At 42.1% G+C, this 21,533-nt stretch overlaps 1 protein-coding gene across 4 annotated transcripts in view; it reads right to left on the bottom strand.

Moving 5' to 3' along the window:
- CSTPP1 (centriolar satellite-associated tubulin polyglutamylase complex regulator 1) overlaps window positions 1-21,533 on the bottom strand; it is a 128,387-nt gene that overhangs the window by 53,144 nt on the left and 53,710 nt on the right. For all 4 annotated transcript variants that reach the window (XM_083457595.1, XM_083457596.1, XM_083457598.1 and 1 more), the window contains one exon: window positions 10,985-11,115. In XM_083457595.1, coding sequence (XP_083313721.1) covers window positions 10,985-11,115 — 131 coding nt within the window. The remainder of the gene's footprint in view (window positions 1-10,984; window positions 11,116-21,533) is intronic.

Genomic DNA, 21,533 nt, shown 5'->3' with positions numbered 1-21,533 from the left:
GCACTTACAGCAGCTTCCACAGTGCTCCACATACACATGCACACACAGACTTCTAGCCTCTAGGCAGCTGTCCAGAGATCTAGACACTGCAGAGCAATTGCAGCAACAGGGAACCCCCCTGCTCCACTGTAGGCTTTATACCCTCCCCTGACAGGTTGTGTGCTTATAACCTGAGACCTGTTGCTCTTCCCAAACCCCTCCTGTTTCTAGGAGGCAGCAGGGCAAAGGAAAGTGGGGAGTCTAGTGAACCATCTGTCAGTTGAACAGCCTCTTCTTCTTCTGCCACATCTGGTGCTCCTTCCTCCATCTCCGACTGCCCTGACTACCCCTCTTTCCCTGGCTCCTGCCTTGCAGGCAGCATCAAACCCCATAAATCACTGGTCCCCTCTCCTGTGTCACTCTCCGGGGGCCCTGCCTATGCCACACACTGCCAATCCCTGGCAATAATATGTGTACACAGCAATCTATATGGAGGGTTTTCTCATGAGAGCCAGTGTGGTGTAGTGGTTGAGAGCGGTAGTCTCGTAATCTGGTGAACCGGGTTCGTGTCCCCGCTCCTCCACATGCAGCTGCTGGGTGACCTTGGGCGAATCACACTTCTTTGAAGTCTCTCAGCCCCACTCACCTCACAGAGTGTTTGCTGTGGGGGAGGAAGGGAAAGGAGAATGTTAGCCGCTTTGAGACTCCTGAAGGGGAGTGAAAGGCGGGATATCAAATCCAAACTCTTCTTCTTCTTTTTCTTCATGTACAATTTTAGACGCATGCCTTTTTCAACAAGGAAGCACGAACCGGGCAAGAACTGGGCTGCTACTTCAACATTGTTTAAGGAGACTAGTTCTACATGTAGTAGCTTTTCTATTTGTCAGACTGTGAGTATACTTTTACCCAGACCTTTGTACAAACAAGTAGAAGAGAACTGGGCCTGATAGATGCGCCTCAACTTCTCATCTCTCGCAGTGACAATTTGCTTTGTGAAGAAGTACTTCCCTTTGTCTGTCTTGAATTTTCCAACATTCAGCATTCATTGGGTGCCTCCAGGTTCTAGTATTACAAGAAAAGCTTCCTCCAAACAGTTTCTCCACAACATGTGTAATCTTCTACATCTCCGCGTCCTCTTAGTCACATTTCCTCTAATCTAAAAAGACTCATATGTTGTAACCTTTCCTCATAGAAAATTTGCTTCAGTACCTTCATTGTTTTGGTTGCCTTTTCCTGAACCTTGTCCAGTTCTACAATTTGCTTTTCGACGTAAAGCAACAAGAACTGTATACAGTAATCCAAGTGCAGTCACACCATAGCTTTGTATAACAGTGTTATGACATTGGCACTTTTATTTTCAATTCCCTTTCTAATAATCCCTAGCATGGAATTTGCCTTTTTCACAGCTGCTGCTTTTTTAAAAAGGTGTTATATTGGCCACCTCCAGTCCTCAGAGGCTGATGTTAGGGACAGGTTACATTATTTTTGTTAGAAGAACAGCAATTTCACATTTGAGTTCTTTAACAACTCTCAGGTGAATACCATCTGGACCCAGTGATTCATCCATTTCTAATTCATCAGTAAGATCCGGAGCTTCCTTTCTAGTCACTAGCATTCGCCTCAGTTCTTCAGACCCCCTTCTTGAAAAACTCCAGATCTTCCCCACACCTTCTGCTGTGCAGGCAGAGGTAGATAATTCATTCATCTTATCTGTAATCTCCTCCTCCTCCTTTAGCACACCTTTTACTCTCTTGTTGTTCAAAAGTCCAACCTGTTTGCTGACAGTCTCCTGCTTCTCGTGTATTTAAATAATTTATTGGTGGTGGTCTTAATATTTTTAGCATTGTGTTCATAGATATATATTTAGCATTCCTTATTCTTCGCATGCATTTATTTCCTCAAAATTTGGGCTCCTTTTCGTTCTCCTCATTTTAATACAGCTTCCATTTTCTGAAGGAAGACTTCTTGCCTCTAACAGCTTCATTGACTCTGCTTATTAATCATGCTAGCATCCTCTTCGCTTACGTAGCAGCTTTCCTGATCTGTGGTAGACACTCTAGATGAGTTTTTATTATTGTGATTGTGAGTAACCCCCAAGCATTCTGGAAGGATTTGACCCTGGCGGGTCTAGACACATTAAAGAAGTGTTTCAGCTTAAAGTGGTGTGAATTTAAACAGGGAAAACAGGTAGAGAAAAACAGGACTCCACATCGCCCTTTGGTGGCACAATGTTATATCGCATATACAACACATATAGATCGATTTTTCTTCACCAGTCTAGCTCAGTCCCCTCTTTACTTTCCCTTTCAACATCCTTTTTACCAACCCTCTCATTTTTTTTAGGTTCCTTCCAGTCAAATATGACTGGAACTTTATTGGGAATTTGGTAGCACTGTGGTCCTTGTTCACAATCCGTTCAACAAACTCTTACAAACTCACACAGGTGTTTGGGCACCACCTAAGATCAAGTCTAGAGTTGCTTCTCCTCTGATCAGTTCCATGACCATCCGCCATGGGGCACAGTCATCTGGAGTCTCTAGACATTTGACCTTTACCAATCACCTCTTTGTTGCGACTGGAACACCCATTTTACCCAGGCTATTTGAGGCTAATTGATGCCACCCATTGCTGCAGCACTTTGTCCTCTGGATGACTCCTCAATTTCATTCTCTGCCTCATTTTATTCAGGGTGGAGATAGTCTGTCTCCAGCCCTAAATTACTCTGAGGCCTGGTTTTGCCACCCACAGCGACTCTCTGGAGGAGTCTGCCCCTTTGGGGATTTCTGGTTGGGACTCTATGTCGTTCTTTGATGTGCAGAGCAACACCCCTCCAGCATGCCCTTCCCTGTCCTTCCTATGGAGCTATTCAGATATGCCTGTGTACCACTGGTTCTCTCCAATTATGTCCACTATATCTTAGGTTCTCCTTTAAATGCTCCAGCTGGCCTATTTCAGAAAAGTGAGCAATGTCTAGAGAAGAATGGCAATAGCCCCTGTCCTGAGAAAAGCAACTGTGGAAAGATTGCTTGCAGTGGAATCTGTTAAATGAACTGTTTCATTCCACACGGCCCTCTGTGTCATTGCTACTTTGTTCGGGTTTTTTTTGTTTTGAGCAGTAGACGACAAATATATACCTTCATATACAGTGATACCTTGGGTTACATACGCCTCAGGTTACAGACGCTTCAGGTTACAGACTCCGCTAACCCAGAAAGAGTACCTCGGGTTAAGAACTTTGCTTCAGGATGAGAACAGAAATTGTGCTCTGGCAGTGCGGCAGCAGCAGGAGGCCCCATTACCTAAAGTGGTAATTCAGGTTAAGAACAGTTTCAGGTTAAGAACAGACCTCCAGAACGAATTAAGTGCTTAACCCGAACCCGAGGTACCACTGTAATTAGTCTTCCTTGCAAGCCCAATTTTAGAAAGCTAAGCTAGGCTTAATATTGATCACATGAGTTGTGTTGATGAAAAGTAGATTACGAGGTTGTTAGATTTGCAACGAGCAAGTCAGATGTAACTCTGGACTTTCAAAGTTTTGCATTGTCCTTTGTTGGGCAGGGTAGGCCATATGTTACATAGCTTAATTTGGGATGCAGTTGTTTAGCAGAGTTTCACCCCAGAGCTATTCAAATAGCCATACTGGCCTATGTGGCAGTGTGAGATTCCATTAGCTAGCCATGAGTAGCAGCCAGTGGTGAAGGACATTTTATTAGCTGCAGCCATCAAGCAGCAACTGACAGCCATGTTTCTGCTGTGCCTCTACATCAGCGGTCAGCAAACTTTTTCAGCAGGGGGCTGATCCACTGTCCCTCAGACCTTGTGGGGGGCCAAATATATATATTTTTTGGGGGGGGATGAACAAATTCCTATGCCCCACAAATAACCTAGAGATGCATTTTAAATAAAAGGACACATTCTACTCCTGTAAAAACACGCTGATTCCCAGACCATCCGCGGGCCGGATTGAGAAGGCAATTGGGCCCGGATCTGGCCCCCAGGCCTTAGTTTGCCTACCCATGCTCTATACAGTCCTGTGAGGATCTGTGCCAATGCAAACAGAGGATGCTATCAACCTGATGGTGTTATCAACAAAATAAATCTCTGCACAGATGCTATGGGGCAGCACATGCACCACCATTAAGTACCTCAAGGGAACAGGGTGCTGTTTCCTTCTTAGCTGCACCTCAGCAGTGGCAGCTGGGAACAAAAGTGTGCTTCACTGCGGGGGTGCACAATTCAGCCGAAACACTTTCGACCCCATTGGCTTCAATGTGAGAGTCACAGAGTTGTTTAACTCTTCCCTGCTGAAATCAACAGAATAGACAGTAACCCTGGACAGATTGTGCCCCTGGGAGATGTTTTTGCTTCTTAATCGTTCCAAAAAATCAGCATGTTCTTTGTCCTGATTGAGACTGCCTTCTCTCCTCATGACAAGCCAAAAAAGAGCTTCTCAAAGCAAAATGTATTTAATTGGCTGAAGAGCACTAAAAGAAAAATATAATAATTAAAACCAGAGAGTCACCAAGTCTTGCAAGCCACAGGGGTTGGGGAGAGGCACGTGCTGACCTCATGAAACTCCACAGGAGATCCTGGAGGGACAGTTTATACTTAGGAAATACAATTTTAATTAAACTGTCCCGGGGAACAGACAACAAACTCCAAAGAGCAGGTCACCAAGATTCCAAAGGTCAACTGAAGACAAAGCAGAAAGGAGACACTTCATTTCAGAAAGTTCCTATGCACAAGCACAAGCTCTTTTATCAGGAGATTTAAAAAATACCCACGATGCAGAGTAAAATGGAATTAATCTGCATCTGCTCTTCACGTTATGAGATTTTGTCATCACAAATACAGTACAAATGTTAAGATATTTATTGCCTGCAAGTGTCATTATCACCAAAAAGCATTTTTATATTCTAATGATTTACAATACATGCTTTGTATGTTCTCCAAGCAACCCTAGGAACACAGGATGCTCCTTATTCTGAGTCAGGCAATTGGTCCATCTAGCTAGTATTGTCTACACTGACTAGCAGGAGGTCTCCAGGGTTTCAGACCCTTCCTGGGGATGCTGAGGATGGAACCTGAAACCCTCTGCAGCTGCTCTTCCCTAATAAATGCAGGACCACTGGTTCTATTTTACAGATTTGTGTCTGATATTAAGAAGAATGCATTGATCTGCCTATTTCCCTGTTCAGCATCCCTAGATCAATCACTTTCTAAAGTGCTTCACTATGGCACGGTACTTGTTACAAGTTTGTGGGTGCTAAATGCCTGGGCTCAGTAAATGTTAGAATTTAATTAGAGCTTGTGCGTTAAAACGGGATGTCAGACCCATGTGTCTTAAAATGTGTGTTAGATGCTTTTTTATCCCCTGCAATTAGCATGTGTGAAAAGGCAATTACGTTAGGCAAACTGTCTAAATTGTGTATTAGACATGGCAAAAGAAGAGGAAATCAACCTGTGTTTGAAAGTTAATTAACTCAAACTAATATCCTTGGAGATGTTAGCCTATGGTTAGCACAACAATGCATCAAGGGGAAACTCTGGGAGGTGACAATGGGGTGGGGCCCCTTTCACCCTAAAGATAAAGGGAAGCCATGTGTTTTAGAATGAAGGAATGTTAGGAGTTACGCAACAGGGAAGAAAGTAATGGACTGGAGAAACAGTCAAACAGGCATGGCTGGGGTCTGTTTGAACACAATGCTGCACTTATGGAGTGGGTGCAGAACCTCTTGGGGTATGAATGCTGTGCACCTCAAGGCTCAAGTTGCATATATGCGTAAAGAAACAAGACACCAAGATGAAGCTCTATCAGGCTTGCGTGTTGAGCATGCTGTTTATGGGAAGTGAGTCATGGGCAACTTACACCCGCCAGCAGCGACACCTCAATGCCTTCCACATGCGCTGTGTCAGGAAGATTTTGGGCATTGCATGGCAGGAGAGACTCAAATGAAGATGTGCTGTCCCAAGCCCATATTCTCAGCATGTTTGCAATTCTGCCTCAGCGATGTCTATGCTGGGTTGGTCACGTCCACAGAATGGAAGATGGCAGGATTCCCAAGGGCGTGCTCTGCAGGGAGGTGGCTTTAGGCAGCAGGCCCATTAGCAGACTAACTCTGCATCACAACGATGACTGCAAAGGTGACATGAATGCTGGCAACTTCAACTCCATCATGTGGAATCCCTTGCAGATGACCGCAATAACCGGAGACAATCAGGTCATGTATCCACAGCAAAGACCAGAGGAGGAATGAAGGCTAGGAGGATCGCAGAGAGAAGAAACGGCATGCTGAATCTGTGACAGCGAAACCAAATGCCTTTGTCTGCCCCAGCTGCAACAAAACATGTTTATCCTGTATCATTCTATATAGCCACAGCAGGTGCTATAACTCTCCGACTTCACTCCTGAGGGAGTGCTCTCTTCCATTGTCTCTCAGAACAGAAGGATGCCAACCATTACACACCATACAGTTAAAGCACTGTGAAAAAAGAGGATCATTGGAACTACAGTTTGCTAACAGCACTGGGAGCTGTAGCACTGTGAGTAGTAAACTACAGTTGCCAGTATTCTGATGTGGTGGAGAATGCACTTTAAATGTATGGCGTATATGCAGCTTATATAATTTTGTTCCACGCTATGCACTGAACTGTGGTGTACTATTCAGTCCAATTATGCAAGAGGAGGGATGGGCCACCGATTCAATATAAAATGTAGCATCTTCAAGATGCAAAATGAAAGCAGCTGCTGAAGCCAAGCTGACCAGATGTACTGCTGCGTAAAGATTTAAAAGGCAGCAAAGGAGATGGACTAAAACAGAAGAGCAGTGGAAGCAGCAATTATTCTTCATTTATTTGGAATTACTCTTCATCTATTATTTAATTATCAAAGCTAACAAATATTTACTTAAGTCATATTTTAAGGTATTCTCCGTCAGTTAAAAAGATTCCTTTGTCCATGCATCCAACTGCAACTTTCTACATTCATGGCTAAGTGTGTCTGCTGGGCTTAACCAGGAAAGTTCAGAGCAAAGAACAAGCATTTTCCAAGTCACTACATGTTTATCCCAAGATCGAACAACAAACAGCAAACAGGGGTTTCTATATACAAAAGAAGAAGCATCTGGCAAGCTGGTTAGACTGGTGAGTCAGTTCTTTCCTGCGTTCCCAAGGTTTGAGTGGAAACTCCATTTCCTGGACAAAGTTGGTCGTGGCACAAAATGCCATTTAAAAAAACACCCACTGCCCAATTAAAATTCTAGATGGGATCTGAAACTGTGCTCCTGGCTGTTTTTATCATTGTCACCTCTCCTGGAGGTGAAAAGTCAAGGTCATTTGAATATATATTAAATAATTTAAATATATCCAGTTTTGAATTGTCCGTACTATGGAGGCTGCATTTCTAAAACGTTTAGGAGGCAAACAAAAGGCATGTCTGGTTGCCAGATTTGGCGGCTGGCTTCTGGCAAGTAGATTCCCTCCCCCCCCCCCCCCGCATTATCCCCTTGGTGTGGAATTCCCCACCAACAAAGATCCAATTGCATCAACTTCTGTTGACTGCCAGACAATGCCTGTCATATTTACCTGGACTTTTAGCTATTAATTTGGGAGGGTTCATTTTAATTTTTTGCAGAGTCTTATATGCTTCACTGTGCTTTTCTTTCTGGCTTCCACAGCGCTGAATTGGGGATTTATTTTTTTGTACGCTGGTGCATTTTTTTATTTGTCTGCTGTTTCTTTTTATTATGATTCATGATTGCTAAAAACAGAACCACCTTCTGGGTTATTATTTAGAAGACATCTGAAGGCAGTCCTGTTCAGGGAAGTTTTCAATGTGTGACATTTTAATGTATTTTTAATCATTGTTGGAAGCCACCCAGAGTGGCTGGGGAAGCCCAGCCAGATGGGCGGGGTACAGATAATAAATTATTAATTATTATTCCTAGGTACTCCTGCCCCATTTATGCAGTCCTTCTGCTTGCCCTTTATTTCACTTGAGCAAAATGTCTATGGTTATGGTGTACAAGATGCATGTGTACAAATGGAAGGCCTGTGTATTGCAGGGATCACTTGGAAGGGCACTTTGTACAGAGACATACTGCACCCTCCAGTTGGTGACAGAAGTCACACTATTCAGATTCAGGGGTAGTGAACAGGTTTGCCCCTAAATACACACACACACACACACACACACACACGTCCCCAAAAGAATACTCTGATTTCTCCAACAGAATGACAGCTATTTACATACACAGAAGACACAAAAGAGTGCACTTAGAATCAGCACTAGGGTGCAGCTACACAAACCCGTCCGTGTTGTTTCTTGGGCATGCTCAAGTGTGACTATACAGTGCAGCAATAACCAGGAACTGGCTTTTACGTAGGCACATGCCACAGCAATGGAATAAAAACTGGCGTGTATAAGCACTATTCCAACCATTTCCTGGGAACAGAAAGCTGTATTTCTTCCTCAGTCTCCCCACCTACATATTTTGCAAGGAAGATGTAAAACTGCACTTCCTGAAGTGTTCAAATTAGAAACAGAAGATTGTGAATTTTATTAGCCCGTATAACTTAAATATTTCAACTGTTTGTTCCTTAATTTATCCACTCCAAGAGTGTCTTGCCTCTTGCAGATTCATAACAGAATAACCCAATGCATTGGAATGTGTGCTAATTCACAAGAGGCTGATAATGTAGATAAACCTGCTGGGTCAATAAGTAAACTGTGGTTAGTTTCCAGTCCCTTCCAGTACTGATTCTGTGTCTCTCAGCTAGCTTACACCTCACTGAAATGAAGAGATGTGAATCAGCAGAGCAATTTGAGGATTTCATATGTACTTTGCATTACATCACTGAAGCTCATGTTTCCTGTGACTATATTTTATGATGCACCACAGGACATCTGGAATTATCACTCCAGCCATTGAAAGGCAAAACAACAATTCCTGTCTCCCAGAAAAACCAAACCAGTATCCCAGTAAGAAAATTTCAAACCCCAAATTTTGGTTGTTAAAAAATTATAAACAAATAACCAAGCTTTAAAAGCATCCTAACTGGAACTAGATTTTAAAAGCTGGAGTATACACTGCCTAAACTAAATCATCTTGGTTGGAACAACAGAGAAAACCCAGTCTACTACAGATACAATGGATGGATAAAGTGGTAATTAGCATAAGCTGCTAATGATTATGTGTTTTGAATTGCCTGCGCAAAGACAAAATGCCTGTAAAAGTCAAACCAAGTAAAAAAAAAAGTCACAGAAAAAGTAAGTTTGAGCATTTCTTCCATTTAGGTTTTTTTAAAAAATAAAAAAGACAAAAAATACTTTTGTACAGTGCTGGATGCAATAGTATTGAGTCATTTTCACAAACATGTCTCTTTTCTTTTCTATGTAAACACCCCAACAATCTCCCAAATACAGAGTTTAAGTACCTTTATGTCCCTTATCTAAGCAATAAGGGCTCTCAGGCCAAGCCATGGTGTGTTAAATAAACACTGCAGTCTTAAGGTCTACTGGAATGGCACAATATGTTCAAGGTCTGCATGGCATAATTCAGTATGGTAGCACTAATGTGCACTATGGGTACAACAATCAGCTGAACATGTGCAGAAATTCTCAAGATGATGGCTGGCCACCACTTACACAGCTTGGTAAGAAGAAAAATCACAATGAAAGCAAACATTGATGACAATTCTGCAAGGATTCTGAAGGAATTGGAGAGGTCAGAAAGTTACAACCTAAAATATATTGACTGTCTAGATGTAATGCGTTTAATGGAAAACTCTACTAAATATGGTTTTTCACTTTAATACACAAATATGTGCTCAAGCTATTTCTAATGATGCAAGTTATAAAACTGACAGACCCAAGTCTCATTTTCTCTAGCACAGGACACCTTTGACCGGCAAGCCCACCTCCCAGTGGCAGAGTGTATTCTCCCGCCACCTGCGACGGGTGCTCCCCTGAGGCGGGCGCGGCCCAGAGGGAGCCCACTGCACCCACCCTGACCAGGCATGAAATTGCTGCCTTGGAAGCATCCTTGCTCAGTGCCAACCAGCCAAGGAGAGGGGTGGCAACGCCAATGCTGGATCTCCTCTCTCCATCCCAGGTCAGGCTTGACCCAGGAGTGGAGCTGCTGGCCATGGACCCGTCGCTCATGGGGGTCAAGGGCTGGGCAAACAGAGGGTAAAGAGCACCCTCTGTGCCTTAGCCAGCCCTCACCACTGTTGGACAGGTGCTTGCAGGCCAGGCAAGGGAGGGGTGCAGAGGGTGTGCTTCACCCTCCGCACTCACTTAGCCATGTGACGGGGATCTCTGCAGGGGGTGCCTGATTCACACCCCCCCCATTGTGTGCCCAGGGCAACGGCCCCCCTGGCACTCCCACATTACGCCAGTGCCACCTCCTAAAAATTCTATCTTTGGAGAAGCTACCCTTCTTTTATGTACTTTTAGAGAACACTAGAGCTGCAAGAGAACATTCATCAATTGTGCAGACAAATGGGAAGTTCAGACAAAAGTCTAGACAACAAACTTCTAGTCATCAGTTCTGCTCAAGACACTAACAGAGTGTTAGAGATAGAAAGTGAAAACACACCTCCATTTTCCCCCACGGTTCTGAAGCATCGCCAGAAGGTTCCCGGAAAGGATGTTCTATTATGGGGTGTAGCTTGAACAATGCGAGTAAGACAACTAAGAGACATGTGGTGAATGCGGTGGAAGTCTTTTATAATATTTAAACTAAGATTTATATATTGCAGTATTTGAAGCAAGTATTTGGTAATATTCCAGGTTATGAAAAGTATTTTTTCTTTTCTTTTGTCTTTTTTCTATATATTTTTCATTTTTATTTTCTTTCTTTTTCTTTTTATTAGTTTTCATTTTGGAAGATATGTATATAAGTGTGTTTACAGTGTTATGTATTGTTCTTTGTTTTTCTTTGTTTAATTTCTATTTTTTGAAAAATTTTATATAAATCAATTAAAAAAGAAAAAGAAAACTCACCTCCATTTTTCCCCACGGTTCTGAAGCATCGCCAGAAGGTTCTTAGAAAGGATGCTCTATTATGGGGTGTAGCTTGAACAAAGTTGAATTCTCGGAACAAAATATGAGTTCCTTGGCGTACGCTGTTAAAGCTACAGAGGGAAAATTAAAAAATACGATTGTCAGTCATACCAACAGGAAGCTAACGCTAGCAAAAAAAAAGTCAGGTGCCCAACTTAAAGAGCATATACAAAACCCACAGGTTTTTGAAAGAAAAAAAAGTCGCGAAACAGCTGACATCCAACTGCTCACTAGAAGGAGGCTTATATTAGTGCGGCAGATTTCAGACCTCCAATAAGCTGGAGAGCCCTAAATTCAGGACACTTCCAGGCTGTCACAATTTTCAGGTGTGAACTAATAACATACAGGCAAATTATAATTCTGCATTCAAAGCTGATTTGGTGTCCTTTCACAACAAACTTCTCCCCCTCAAAATTGGACCCTCTGCAATAAGGAAAGTGATGGGGAAAGGACTGGAAAGTGTGGGATAACAATTGCTCCATGCCACATTGTATACCCAGAATGAATGTTGAAGAAACAGCCCATTTCATCTAACCTCCCAACAAACTTGGTGCAAAGTAGTAAGGAAAAATGCTCAATAAGAAGGTAATCTGAGAACAACCTCAGATATTTTTTCCTAAGGATTCATTCGCTAGGTATGTCCAGGGAAGAACAAAAGCATCCAATAAATATTTACTTTTGCCAACAGAAACTTGACCGATACAAATGACTTGCAAGAGCATGTTTACCTCTTTTTAGACAAGATCAGTATACCTTTGGATCATTCCTGTGTAATACAAATTTTGACTTCCAACCCACGTTATTGCTATAAGGACTGGGGTTGGGCTAGATGTTCTTTTGGGATCCCTTCCAGTTTTTGGTAAATCTGAGATTTGCAGAAAAAACCATTTCCAATGTTAGTTAGAGAAGATCCACTGAAATCCATGGGTCTATTCTGGGTATGTCTTAGCTAGGTATCATCCCTTGTCAAGTTTATATGAGATAATAAATGAGAAGTGTTTTGAGTACTGAAAAAGACACAATATGAATGCTATATTCAGTATCCTAAAGGCAAAAATTAAGGCAGTGCATTTACATTAAGAGTGAAGGTACCCCCCCACCTGCCCCCCCCCCAAAAACCCTGGAACAAACAAACCCAACTTATGTCAGTTTCAGATTTTATAGTTTGAAGCAGGGTGATGGTGGTGATATAACTGGCCTTTCCACAAACAACATACAGGCTGTTTAGCCATGTTCCTGAAATGAATTATATCACTACATAAGCAAAAGATCAGCCCCTAAGAAAATATATGGCCTGCCCTGAACCTGCTAGACATGAGTACGGCACCAGCAGAATTATCTATCACTGGTTTAATTCATTTTGAGCTGTACTTGCAGCATCATGTTCCAAGAAGTAACATACACTTTAAAAAAAGAAATTTTTTTTTGGTAACTTTTGTCATGGAATCCCTACATAACTGTAGCAAGACTAAAAAGAGAGGGCTAATGCTTTTCATTAGCAGCTCTGTGTAAGACTTCAATGGATGGGTGGGGAGAAAATGGATGGGTTTCTGGAATTCCTCTTGACCAAATTGACGCTATTCTCTGTAACCAAAAACATTTTCATAATGTCAGACCTGCAAGAGGAAAAAGTTAAGCTTTAATGTCAAGCAACCATTGGTCTGGAATGCGTATAAAAATACTTTCTTAGCTGACACATTCAGCGTGGTGCTTCTTGGCAGACAGGCCACTACAGAAGTCTTGAGTACAGTGGTACCTCTTGTTACGAACTTAATTCATTCCGGAGGTCTGTTCTTAACTTGAAACCGTTCTTAACCTGAGGTACCACTTTAGCAAATGGGGCCTCCCACTGCTGTTGCGCGATTTCTCTTCTCATCCTGAGGTAAAGTTCTTAACCCAAGGTACTACTTCCGGGTTAGCGGAGTCTGTAACCCAAAGTCTTTGTAACCCAAGGTGTTTGTAACCCGAGGTACTACTGTATTTCACCTATTCTGCTCTTGACTCCGAGCTGAGAGAAAAATCTATGTATTAAATTTAACCCTCTTCTCTAGTTTAAAATGTAACCAAATGCTTTTGATTGATTGATTAGCATGCGATTAGTGAGATCACAAGCTCATTTATACAAAGGGCTGTGGGGTTTGCTTTGAGAGCATAGTAACGTGGATGCTACCTGTAGCATCAATTCCAGTACAGCACTGTTGTGAAACAGGAAAACTTGATTCCTCTCCAAAAGAGAACAAAGGGTTGCCTAAATGAGAACAAATAAATGTGCTTCTTTGGAACTCATGTCAATTATCATGCTGTGAATTACATTCTACACCTCTAGCAAGGTTTTAGCTAAGTTAGCAAGGGTTTTTAAGTATTATTGTATTTTCTTATATGCCTGGCAGTATATTCTGTTCTTTCCCTCTCATAAATATTCTTCCCTCCCTTAAAATATTATCTGTTTTGCTCTGAGTTAATCAGAAGCTTGAGTTAAGGTGGTGGGGAGCTGCCCTGAGCATGGTGTCAGTGTGAAAGACTATGTGTGTGCGAAAGATTGTGAATGGGTTTGTAAGAAGCATGAATTAAACAAAAGTGTCCCTTGAAGTAGATCTAGCTGAGAGCAGGACTTGGGGTCCTTGAATTTGTGACAGACGTCAGCTCAAAATTTCCAAAATAAAGGATACTTTGAAGTAAGGTTATCTGTGTATGGCACTGTAATGTCCAAAATGAGGCACATCTGTTATGTTCTGCAAAGCTGTGATGTTTGTGAGTTAGGAGAACTCTTTGAAATAAGGGCCATCTGGTAACCTGACAGTTTTACTTCCAAGGTCTCTTGCTCTATTACAAAACTTCAATATATAGGAGTTGTGAACACTGCAGGGCAATGTCATTTAATAAGCTTTTTTGGTATCTTCTTTGTTTCTTTTCAGAAGGATCTTAGAAGTCAGCAATATCAAGTTTCATGTACGTCTGAAAGTGCCCTTCTAAGATGCTATTAAAGTTCAATGTGCAAATTAAATAGAAACATTGATACAAATAAAATGAAAAACAGAGGAACAATAAAAGGTCTCTTCACTAAAAGTGGATTCATCTGTGCGTGTCCCTGTTCTTCTTTTAAGCTTGGCAAATGTTTCAAATCCTCCAGAGAGATCATGAAAGCATTCCCCCTAGGACAGCAGCTTAGTGACTCTCCTGAGAGAGAATTAGTGAAAAGATTCATATTCTTGGCTGGGGGCAGATCGTCTCCATAGGTAGCTGCTTCACAGTAACCAAAATCTATTGGCTAACTGGATATTGTTTTAGTCCTTTAGCATTTCATAGTCCAGTACCCATTTAAAATGCCTAAATGCTTAGTTACAAGCCCGGCTCTCTCCAGGTAACTTCCAATAAGCTTATCAAGCATTCTCTGAAACGTTACTTAATTTCCTAAAAAAGATTACAAAAAAAGTCTAAGCTAAACATTTTTCTTGGGATATAATGAGCAGACTTAGCTACCAATGCGTACAGACCCTTGGTTAGCATTATTTTTAATGCATTAAAAATGTTGCCCAGTGGTCCAATAATGCACCAAAGCAACAGCAAGTTTTCTTCAAGATACAACTAGATTTTGATTCCCCCACCCTTTCAACAACTTGTTATTTTTAGGCAACTGCTGCTGGACGATTATGAATTCTTTTATAATTATCAGGTACTGTTGGTGCTCCACAAATCAGAGGAAGACATGAGTTGTTACATGGTGGAAGATGACAAGATAAAGAGACAACCAAAATCATACTACAATGCCCCAAAGGCCTGATTCAAAGCCCAGTAAAGTCAACAAAAAGCTCAAAATTATTTTGCTAACTTTGGATCAGGTTCCAAAAGCATGAAAATTGTTTAATCACAGAGTGCTATAGCTCTGTATTTAAAAATATATAGCTATAATGTTACTTTGACATCTGATGATCTCAAGATTACTATTTTAATTTATTATAATCTAGGTGTTATAATCTAGGTGTTGCAGAGCTCCAAAGCATCTGTTAAAGGAGCTGTCATAATGCATATTATTAAAATAAAATAAAAATGACTGTTCATCCACCACCCTGCCTTTAACTGTGCATGTAGTGCATAGACAATGACCCAGTTTGCATTTCAGGGTGGACCATAGTTAATGGTTAACAAAGAATGCAGAGATTCACTCTTCCCCTAGTACAAGGAGGAGCCACAAAACATGATTCCAGGGCTTAGAAGTACATCTGAAACAAAGACTTGGTTTGTTTTGCTAAAACTAAGCATGGTCAGTATGCAAAGAACAAACCTTGACTTACATCATTGCTGCTGTATACGGTTATTCCCAAATCAAGACAAACTGTGGTTAATCTCAAATATGTTTTTGGAGGAAATTAAACAATAATTCATGAAGTTTGCTTGTTTACCTAAACCATAATTAAGATTATTCACCGTTTCAGATTCAGATGTAACAGTTCAGTGAGGTTAACTGAAAATGGAAGTGAATGTGTTCCGATTTTTGGACAGCTGTATTGGAGGGAGGAGAAGGGAGGGAGGAATTCATGTCCCTAAATCTTTGGCTTATGATGATAAAGCATAGTTTGGCATTGTGGCCATGCCAAGCCAATGTGTGGTGTGAAAGGCCAAAGACTGGTACTCCTCATTCGGTTTATTTTTATTTTGGACACCAAAACCCCAAAAAGAATGTTTAGAGGTCATCTTGCCTTTGTGGCAAGCAGCTAAATACCATGTTCTGGACAGATCAGGGGGGAAACTGTTTTCCTAGCCCAACAGCCTATACTACTGGTTGTTGTTTACAGTGAAGTATTAGGATGTCTCGGGAGTACAAAACGGATGGAACATGGCTGAAAGAGAATTACAGGGGAGAATGGACAAGAGCCATGCCAAGCCTTGGTTTTCCATGGGCTAGTTAAAGGCCTGAAGTATTCTAGTACACCATTTTAGAACTAGTGACCAATAAGTGAGGACTTGGTGAAGAAGTTGTAGTCTGAAGATGATTCTAGCATGTTTTGTGAACCACCCTCCAAAGTAGGCTGCTGGCCATGCCATGTCTTTCTTTTGTTTGGCTAGCACTTTCAAATTATCCTCAGATTTATCAGATGAGTTTCTTGGGAGGAAAGATCATGCCAGCAGAACTCCCAGATCCTGCTAGGTGAACTTCAGCCCATTTTTTTCACATGGAAAGCATAAAATCCCCACAGAAAAAGCGTTCTATGAACGAATAAAAAGATCAACATGCAAGTTATACGTTATTTTCAACACAGAAATTCCCTTTAAGATCTGCTGGAATACTCGGGAGAGGAATTCATCACATTGGACTGGAAAAGGACTATTTTTGGACATATAATAATAATAATAATAATAATAATAATAATAATAATTCAAGAGCTACTTTTGGACTTTTTGAGTGGAAGAAGGTGAATCGGAGATGCCTGGGATAAAAGATTGAGAAAGCAACACCTAGTAGATTGAGAAGCAGCTATATAACATAGCTAGACGTTTCCTGCAGTGCATGCTTTGAATATTTTGAATATTATTATTATAATAATTGGCAGACAGAGAATTGGAAGCTCCTCCTCCTTTTCTTTTCTTTTCTTTTCTTTTCTTTCTTTAGTTTAGCTTTTTCATATCTTATTTCTTTATGATTTCTAACTCAGGTTTTACTGCTGTTGATTTTTGAAGTCCCCTATTTTGGATTAATGAAGATACACACAGGAAGGTGATAATAGATGGAAGATGAAGGGCTCTGTGTGAGAGGCAGGGTGGGAGGCTGGGAGAAGAAGGAGAACTCCTGGGTGAGAACTGGGAGGGCTCACTTTTCTGTGTGTGGAAAAGTGAAACATTGAGCTTATTTATTCTGCGTTTCTTGTCCTTTCACTTCTCTATTTTTTTCTTTTCTTATTCTTGTTTTCTTGATCCTCTTTCTTTATACAGTGATACCTTGGTTTACGAACTTAATCCGTTCCAGAAGTCCATTCTTAAACCGAAACCATTCTTAAACCAAGACGTGCTTTCCCTAATGAGGCCCCCCGCCGCCGGTGCCCTTCCACCTTTTGGATTCCATTCGTAGACAAAGGTAAAGTTTGCAAACCAGGACACTACTTCTGGTTTTGTGGAGTTTGAAAACCAAACAGTTCATAAAAAGGGCTGTTCTTAAACCGAGGAACCACTGTATTAGCTTGGCTTTTGTCATATTTTACGTTGAAAACTTTTAATAAAATAAAAATTCCCCATCAGAATTGTTTTACATTTGAAGCAATGCTAAAACCTATAAACTGTTTGTGTATTTCAGTTCAAAACTCAATGTTAGTATTGGTCGGGGGAGGTTAGGGAAGAATTGCCTTTAAATAGAACACATTTCTTCCTTTAGTCTATAGGTATTGTGCCTACAGGTGTGACCCTTAAAAAGAATGACAGGCACTGCTTAGTTGTCAGATCTTCCTTGCCCCATGCTGCTTGGTCCTCCTCAAAACCACTCAGGGGAGACAGGAAAATTAGCACACTAAGCTGAAGGTTACCATGGACACAATTCCTGACTTGTCTACTTGCAGCGGCAATTAAAACTAAAGCCCTCATTAGTACTCTAATAGACTTCAAGCACATGCATTTCACTCAGAGGTTTTGCTGGGTTGATGGGCAATCCCTTCAATAGCAATAGTTGCCTTTCACATCACAGAAATGTCCATTTGAAACAAAAAACGCCTGTACTTAGAGACCTTGCCTTTACATGCCCTACCGAAGCCAAACCAGACAGGAATCTTCCTAGGATGCCAGGACTGGGAAAGACGTGCCTTGCAGCATACTTGCTCTATGCTTGCAAGGTGGGCATGTATGTACACATGAATAAGACAGAGCAGAGGACAAGGAAGTAGCAAAGCCCCAAAGCTCTCTGAGGAGGATGTATTGGGAATGCTGGTACTCAGGTGCTGCTTCTCTGAACACAGAGCGAGAGCTCAATAGAGCATTGTCTTCTGGGTAATTACATTGAGGCAGCCTGCCAGGGTTTTGAAACTTTCATTTGAGCAAGGGGGGGGGGGGCACAGAGACTTTGGACTTTTTGATAGGTTGTAGAAGTCCTGGGATGCTCCAGGGTACTGAGGTGGGAAGAGGAGACTAACTTCGGAAATTGCAAAAGGCCTTAACAGCACTGCAGGCATCAGCAAAAATGTCTGTCCTTTGAGACCTTGCCTTCACTAGCTCCACAAAAGTCAAACGAGAATTTACACACTTCTCTCCATAGGAATAAAGCTAGCATCCCTAACACGGCAGCCACGGACACCATAGCAAACCCAGACATTCCCCTGGCTGTCCACCAAAGCTTCTTTAAATTACATTTTTGGGGGAGGGGGTTTCATGGCTATTTTTGCTTTGGTTTGAGGGGTTTCCTGTCTGCTTGGTTTGTTTGCATTTTATTTCTTCTGGGGTATTCGCGTGCTGCTTTCACTTGTTGTTTGAAGGGGGTGTCCTGAGCATCACCCATTTTTTCCTGTGAAATGAGTATCTTGTGGTGTCCATTAACAAGTTCTCGGTCATGCAGTGCTCTCAGTCACCTCCTAACTGTATGTATATCACTGGGCCTTACTCAAAGCTTCGCATAGCAAATTACTTCTCTACATATGCTGTTTTCCATTGACTTAGGAGTAGGTTGTACTTTTCGACGGAAAACAAAGGTGCTGCTTCATCATCTACTCAGCCCCTACACTGTTATACCAGGTCTTCCCCACATGTCTAAACAATCAGCCTCAAGCCCAAGGAAACATCTCACAGGATCAGTAAGTTTTGGGTGGCCTTAGTAACCCATCAAATTACATAGTCGCCACCAACCCTCCTCTCCCACATCTCAGGGAAGAAGTGGGGTCTACTCTCCCAATATTACACAGGGCTTTGGAGGGCCCGCCCATGAGGCAGAGTGCGGCGGCCAACTCAAGCAGCACCCCCCCCCCAAAGGAAAACAGCACCCCCAACCATCCCCCAGCTTTGCCACCACTTGCCTCCCCTTGTAGGAGCAGAGAGGGACAAGAAGCAAAGTTCTACAGAATGCTTCCCCTCCTGCAGAGTTGCTGAGAAGGGAGGCATCCTGTCACCCTGCTTTGCTGCCAGTACAAAGCCCAGCTGCCGGGCAGTAAGGGGGTACCTCTCCCCCATCACTGCGTGATGTGGTGTGGCAAAGCCCTGCCACCAGGCAAGAAGGGGGCATCTGGAAAGGATATCCCTTCCGCCCGCCCCCGCTCACCAGGAGAGACTCCACAAGCCCTTATGGAATTTGCCCCCCGCCCAATGGCAGAGGCGGCAGTGGGGCATTTGGCCTCAGGTGCTGAAACACCTTGGGCTGCCCCTGTTTGGAGGTACTCAGAAGGAGTGGCTGTGGAGTGTCCTCAAAGAACAGAGTGACTGCTGAGAGGAGTCTTCCCACCCGTTCCCCAAGCCTGGGAAAAGGGCTGCTCCTGCAGTCACGCTGAGCTTTGGGGACACTCCAAAGTCATTGATTCTGAGCACCTCTGAAGCACAGCATGGGATCAGAGACAGCCCCCTGCCCATCTCTCACTTTACACTCCCTACAAATGCATTTGCTAAGTTGACAAAATACATCCTTGTCACTGGTGGATGCCAGTCATGTTTATGGATTCCTGCAACAAGGATACAGTACTTGACTTTGCTCTTCCCTTTTGGTGATAACAGTCACACTACACATTTGAAACGCTTCTCCTTGTATGTTTATAAGCCTATTGGCAAGAAAAGATGCAAAGGCACTCATGCTGGCATCCAACACACACCAGTTTGAGATACACTATTCTTTCACAAAGTTATAGCTTCTGGATGGACAGGACCTTTTTCAGAATTAAATGATACAGACAACAGTGTTGCCCATTACAACCCTCTCTTGGTTCCTTTTTTCTTGCTGCCCCTATTTCAGGTCAGGAGGTACAAGAGCGAAGTAGGTCAGTTATTTAATACCCTAATCTCTCAAATCAGAGCTTGCACGATTTTGCTGTGTTGAATTATTGGGCCACTATGTTTAAAAACAAAAGAGGGAAAGAAAGAAAGAAAGAAAGAAAGAAAGAAAGAAAGAAAGAAAGAAGAGGGAGAGACTTTTAAAAACAACAGAGGCCTTTTGATCAGAGTAGCGTAGTACAGCTTGCTGTAACTCAAGCTGGCCATTCTTATGTAGCAGGAATTAAGGACTCCCCCTGCCAGGCAGAGCCCTATTAAAAGACAATGGCTGTTTGAAAAGGATAAGCAAGCTGATATGGATATAATAGGCCACATATAGCGCGTCCTTTCTACTCTGAAATAAAGCATTTTAGAGTTATGAGTTGGGAAATCCAGTATGCTGGGAGATAGACCTATCCTATAAAAGGCTAAGTCGCCATGGAGAAATGCTTGGAGGTAGCTCGGGGGAGAAGGAAACAGTTCACAGCAACACAGCAACAGTTAAGAATTAGTGCTTTCAAGTGCTATGTGCTGCTTGATATAGTCCACATCACCGCAATGCTGTGTAACTGACAGAGACATCCAGCCTTCCACATTCTTATCAGAGCCGAAAACCTACTGTGAAGAACAGTAGAAGATTACTTGATCATCTAATGATCATTGATAGTTCTGGGAAAGCAGAGCCAAAATTAAATTACATTACATTCCCAAGAGTATCAGCTTCCTCTGTTTTGTTTTGTTTTTTTAAGTGCCACTACAGCCCAAGTCACAGAGACATTTAACCCTCCCTTCTATGCTTCACTGGCTATAGGACAGAGTGAAAATACCCTATTATATGTTCCATAGGAAGGTTGAAGTATCCACAGCTTCATCCCTCTGTTTCCCTCATCTATAAAACGAAGTCAAAACCTTACCTTGTAGCCTTGTGGAATATATTCCTTGTTTGCAGAATATATTCCTTGCCTGAAGTTCCCTCAAGGGCCAGGATAGTAACTTTCATGGGGGAAAAGACCATTAACAAGGACATTGTAAAACATCTCTTGTTTCTTTCAAGCAAGTGACCCAGAGAAAAAGTAGTCATACTGTTCTACAGGTGCAAAACCAGCCACATGATAGGTTGCAATCAGTTATGATCCACCACCGCCATTTTGTAATGCAACACAGCTGGACTGATCTCCCCAAGGGCAGATTTTGCAGTAACATTTTTCTTTCACTGGCAAATACACGTTTAAAAAACGTTTATGCTGAAATGCAAAATCCATATGGGAGAAAGATCTACGAGCAAGAGCAAACAAGAGTTCTCATGTTTACGGACTCTATCTGCAAAACCCATGTGGATTCTGCATTCCGATGTGACGGTTTTCACATTTATTTTTCCACAAAGAAAAAAATGATGTTGGAATCATCCTTCAGTTTCCTACAGGGTATGTTTTGCAATGGAAGGGTAGCCAGTATTTGATGGAAATTCCCATCTTCAGCGGAAGACATTCCAGGAAATTTCTTTAATAAAAACAAAACAAGAAACAACAAGCTGAATCGGTGTTCTATTCTGACCTTTATTCTA

Source organism: Podarcis tiliguerta, assembly GCF_965153285.1.
Source record: "Podarcis tiliguerta genome assembly, chromosome: 1".
Lineage (NCBI taxonomy): Eukaryota > Metazoa > Chordata > Lepidosauria > Squamata > Lacertidae > Podarcis > Podarcis tiliguerta.
Note: the sequence above shows the minus strand (reverse complement) of the source record. Positions and strands in the feature narration are given on the sequence as shown.